The 5,915-nt window shown below is 36.5% G+C and overlaps 1 protein-coding gene across 1 annotated transcript; it reads left to right on the forward strand.

The window, feature by feature from the left end:
- Positions 1 to 395: 395 nt before the first annotated feature.
- LOC113294340 (protein ECERIFERUM 26-like) lies at positions 396 to 2,518 on the forward strand. The gene is made up of 2 exons (XM_026542731.1): positions 396 to 854; positions 1,667 to 2,518. The coding sequence occupies exons 1-2, from the start codon at positions 396 to 398 to the stop codon at positions 2,516 to 2,518; spliced, it is 1,311 nt and encodes a 436-aa protein (XP_026398516.1).
- The last annotated feature ends 3,397 nt before the right edge of the window (positions 2,519 to 5,915 follow it).

Raw genomic sequence — 5,915 nt, forward strand, 5'->3', positions numbered from 1 at the left:
GCAAAGTTATTTTTACTGATCAAACTACATTATATCCATTTGAATCTAATAAGTCCATAAATATATATTAGCTAATGCAGCTTAGACTTACCATTTTACCGTCACTAACATGAAAAACAGATACAGCAATATGGACGAGTTTTGCCATTGTTCTTCTTACGTTAACATATTATTACTAGTTATAGCTGTTATATACGTACACATCCTTTTTCAGTACTAGATATTATTTCTTAAAAACTGGGTATCCGCATTGAATGAATATGAGGATGTATACCTAACCAGCTAGTTGAGTACATATCCTCATTCCATCCTATAAAAGTTGAAGAAAGGCTATACAAACTATGCATCTGATTTCTATCTCTCTCAACTCTCTCGATCTCTGTAGATTGTTAGGGATGAGTACTTCTATTCATGCAGTTGAAAATGAGGTTCATGAAAACCCGGTCTACGACTTGAAACTATCTTCAGTTGGACCGGCTAATGTCACTGAATCCGGAGTTACTTACGAACCAACTAATGTTGATTTGGCTATGAAATTACATTATCTACTAGGATTGTATTTCTTTCCAAAGGAAGCAGTTGAAGGTCTCACTATCTACAACATCAAAGAAGCGATGTTTACACTGTTTAACAGCTTTAATATGTGTTGTGGAAGGTTTCGAAGATCTGATGAATCTAGTCGAAGACCGTATATCAAATGTAACGATGGCGGTGTGAGAATAATTGAAGCTAAGTGTAAGTACACGATAGATGAGTGTCTAGAGATGAAGGATTGTTCTCTTCATAAACTTCTTGTATATAACCAGGTTCTTGGTACTCCTGAACTAGCTATTTCTCCTCCAATTCTTGTTCAGGTATTACTAATTCTTCACTTGACTTTTTTTGGATATACATATACTAGCACAGTCTGAACCCTTGTGAAAGAATCGTATGGTTAAAGATATATAGAGATAGAGACATGGTTCTAGAATTTGAAACCATTCATATAAGAGTTTCCCACAAATTGACATGGTCGATCGCTATATATGGCTTAAAGTTTGTTCAGCTCAACGCCATTTCACGGCAGCTACATGTCGATCTTAGACTTTGTGCTATAAGTAGCTAGGGCTGTAAACAAGCTGTTTCAAACTTAGGAGGAGGGTAGTAATCCTCGAATTCGATTCTTCAAACTTCCTGGCTTGGAGAATTTTTTTCTAAAAATAGGATACTAAGCATGACCTTAATTTAGGTACTAGTAGCATCCGAGTTAAGAGAACAGAAGTTGTATGGTATTATCAGTAATGCCTCTAGCTAACCATATTAGGACTCTAGGATATACTCCAAATAGCATTTATTTTGAAACCCAGTGACCCAAATAGCCTTTATTGATTTGATAGATATCTGTGATATCGAGAACATGGGATTTATGTTTAAAACTCTTACGACGTACGATGTCTCACCTAATTTGCATTAACAAAATAGACAGGTTTAATAATTTGCCACTTTTTTAAAGCTACACTCGAAGTTAAGCATACCAAAGTGGTAAGTGGAGAAGATGACAAGTCAATATAATGCAGGGTCCTGTCCATGGAGTCAACCAATCTTAAAATGCCCTCCAAAACAAAACTACTTTAAATACGATTAGTGTAGGACTCTGCTAACCTGTACACTTTGTGTTTTTGATCAGTTTACTTGGTTCAAATGTGGGGGAATGTCAATAGGGCTAAGCTGGGCTCATGTTCTTGGTGATGCATTCTTAGCTTCACATCTTATCAACTCCTGGGGACAACTGGTATCTACCGGTCATCCGCCACATAATCTGCAAAAACTTGAATCCAAAACAAAGATGGAAGGAAAACGATCTTTCGTGGATCTCCAGCCACTCTCCAGACGGGTTAATCCGGTCGGTGACTATTGGAAATTTGTGAATAACTCTAATATGATTACATTCTGTTTCCAAATTAATGCAACAAAACTGGAAAATATATTGTTGAAGATCAGTGGTCAATGCAAAGCTCGTCAAATTCCAACTTTTGAATGCCTTTCTGCAATCATTTGGAAAACTTTGGCTAAAATCAGAACAGAAGTCGAACCACAGGTTGTGACTGTTTGTCGAAATTGCTATAAAGTAAATAATTCGCATTCAGGAAACAACCAGATTTTTGGAACTGTAAAGGCTGAGTGTCAAGTCAAGGATGCGAATCCGAGTGACTTGGCAGGACTGATGCTGGATCAAACAACACATGAGAAATGCCAAATGGATCAAGTGATAGAGAAAGATGGACGTTTGTCAGATTTTGTTGTGTATGGAGCAAACCTGACTTTTCTAGATTTGGAAGAGTCTGAAATCTATGAAATGGAACTGAAAGGACATAAGCCGGTTTTTGCAAACTATATGGTCGAGGGAGTAGCAAATTCAGGGTTGGTATTAGTACTTCCAGGTCCAAGTAATAAAGGAAGGACTGTAACAGTAATTCTGCCAGAAAATGAAATTTTACAGCTGAGGGCAGAGTTAGGAAAGGAATGGTGTATTGTTTGAGCATTCAGCATATATATGTAATTAGTAAAAACTAAATAATGCTTTGGACATGGTTTCTCTCTACTTTTCTTTGGTAGTTTGTTTGGTTTCTTTTTGGTTTTATGGAGCGGTCATACTTTTGCTTTCTTCTTGGCTTGACCGTTACTGTTTGCTGCACTTGTTCGGTGCTTTTCTTCTTGTATCTTATTTTTTCTATTTTAATAAAGTTATAATAGTGTATTAAACTATCAATTATGTCAGCATCAGTCTGTGTAAAGTATTTCAACACGTTCGTTCAATAAGAATCATCTTCGACACGTCACAAAAGATTTCATTGTTCAATTATTGATTCCATAATCAGAAGTATTTGTTTCATCCATAAAAGTTTAGTACAACACGAACCTGCAGCAATGTATTCGGGTTCATATGTCGATTGAGATTGTGAGTTTTGTTTCTTGCTATGCCAAGCAACAAGATTTATTCATACGTAGTAAAATTCTCTTGATGTACTTTTTCTATCTTTTCTACACAACCTGCCCAATTTGCATCAGAATACGCTGTAAGATCAGTGTTAGTATCAAAAGTATAAGAGAGGTCATAACCGATAGTTTGTTGTATATATCGTATATATGATCCTTTTAGCAGCTGCAAGATGAGATTTTTTTTGGTTTAACTTGAAATCTATCACAACAACCAACGCTAAAGGCGATATATGGTCTTGTTGCAGTTAGATATAGAAGACTTCAATAATGGACCTGTATAATTTCTGATCAACATCAATACCTTTTTCATCTTTACGTAGCTTCCCAATAGTGGGCATGGGAGTTAGCTTAGGAGTACTTTTCTCAGTACCGGATCTTTTAATAAGATCCTTTGCATATTTTTCTTTAGAAATGTAAATTTCATCCTTATGTTGTTGAATTTGTAGACCCAAAAAGAATCTTAACTCCCCAACATTGCTCATCTCGAATTCCTTACCAAGAGAAGTTTGAAATTCTTTGGCAAGTTTCTCGGAAGTAGATCCGTAGATTATATCGTCTACATAGATTTGAGCAATAAGGACGTCCTTTCCACTCAATTTGGTAAACGGTGTCTTATCTGCTCCACCTCAGATTATATCGTCTACATATATTTGAGCAATATGGACGTCCTTTCCACTCAATTTGGTAAACAATGTCTTATCTGCTCCACCTCTTGAGAACCCTTTCCTAAGAAGCGAAGTAGTAAGTCTTTCATACCATGCTCAAGGTGTTTGTTTTAATCCATATATTGTCTTCTTGAGCTTAAAGACATGATCGGGATATTTTGGACTTTCAAAACCTTTAGGTTGAGCAACGTAGACTTCTTCCTTTAGGAACCCATTTAAGAATGCAGATTTTACGTTCATTTTAAATAGCTTAATCTTGAGAAAACAAGCATGATCTAATAACAGTTTTATGTACTCGGTGCGTGCAACAAGAGAGAAGGTTTCGTCAAAGTCAATCCTTTCAATCTGTGAGTATCCTTGAGCGACAAGTCTTGCCTTATTTCGGACTACTGTACCGAATTCATCTGACTTGTTCTTAAATATCCATTTTATACCAACAAAATTGATATTAGAGGGACAAGGTACGAGTTCCCATACATCTTGTCTTTTAAACTGATTTATCTCTCCATGCATAGCATTTACCCAAAAGGGGTCATTAAGAGCTTCATCAACGTTTTTGGGTTCCACACTTGCGAGAGATAACATCCAAAATTGAAAATATTTTGAAGTTGATTTCTCATCTTAGCAGTGGATTCGGTACCTCCAATAATATTGTCAGGATCATGATTCCTCTGAACCCACGAGTGTTGTGGAGTGGAAATTTCAACAGGAATACCCTGATTAGGGATTTTCTTGTCGTCATCAGAAACATCAGGATCGGTAACCGTTGGTACAACTTCCACCCATTCTGGATCTTCTTTGACTTTCTCAGTTTCTCCAAAGGAGACAACTCAGCAGGAGAGTCATCATGACGAAAATCTTTCATATTGTCTACGATAGTATTTGCCGATTCCATCATAACATGAGTTGTGAGATTGTATACTCTAAAACCACGACTGTCAGATGCATAGCCAGGGAAAATACCTTCGTCACTTTTTGAGTCAAATTTCCCTCTTTGTTCTCGATCCTTGAGAATGTAGCACTTACTCCCAGACACACGAAGATAATGCAAGTTAGGTTTCTTACCATACCATAACTCATATGGAGTATTTAGGGTTCGTGAGCAGAAGGCTGTAAAGACAACTTCTCCCCAAAATTTTAGAGGTAATTTTTTTTGTTGTGGAACATTACCCTGGGTCTAAAGAGATCCATATGAATTAAACCAAGTGGAGCCGTGGTGGTAACTTCTCGAGATGATTTGTGTGGAAATCTTACTTGTTAATTACCTTTCTGACAAGCTCCACAAACACCATAGATCTTAGTATTGATTTTGTGAACACCTTTGACAAGTTCTTTGTTAATGATATTCTTGCCAAGAAAGCGATAATTGATGTGACCAAAAACGCTCATGCCAAATATGCTTAGATTCCACCTTAGTCAGATTACACAAAGATTAAAGTGTCCAAAAGATAACAGTTATTTTTGCCACGTATTCCCCGAAAAATTACTTTTCCAGACTTATCTTCAATGTCACGTCCTTCAGCACTGAAGATAACTTTATGTCCTTTGTCACAAATTTGACTAATATAAAGAAGATTTGCAGTCATACCTTTGACATAAGCTACATCATGAATTTCCGGCACGCCAGGAAGTTTGATCGTTCCCTTTTTGCTAATGTAGCAACAACTTCCATCTCTGAATGTTACAGGTCCTCCTTTAAAGTCACTCGTATTCACGAACCACGAAAGGTCACCTGTCATATGCCGGCTACATCCACTGTCAAGAAACCATTGAAAGGATGATGGTGACTTTAAATCAAAATCTCCCATACTAACATTATTGTTCCTAAAAGAATGTCTTGTTAGATTTTTAAGAATTGTAAGGTTATAAAAAGTTTTATAGCTTTCTTGTTAAGAATACTGCAGTCTTTAATTTCTTACTGAAAAGCTTACACGTATATTGATAATGATTGGAAGCACCACAAAATATACATGAGCCAACGGTTTTTTAAGTACCATCACTAGACTCTTTCGAACAAACCTGAGTCGCATCGGTTTTAACAAAGCCTAAGCCTCATTTATCTCCAGACTAACGACAACTCATTAGACAAGAATTAAGAGAATCACTCAGATCCTTGGTAGATTGGAGGATTTTTTAACAGAATTTGAAATCCCAAGAGTTTCTACAAGAGCGGATTTTGAATCGTCTATTGTTAGAGCATTTCTCGGTTGAACCCACTAGCGTTTTTATGTCAAGTTAGTTGTCAATTTTAGTTTCCAAAATTCATTCTTG

The sequence above is a fragment of the Papaver somniferum genome, chromosome 7 (genome assembly GCF_003573695.1).
Source record: "Papaver somniferum cultivar HN1 chromosome 7, ASM357369v1, whole genome shotgun sequence".
NCBI lineage: Eukaryota > Viridiplantae > Streptophyta > Magnoliopsida > Ranunculales > Papaveraceae > Papaver > Papaver somniferum.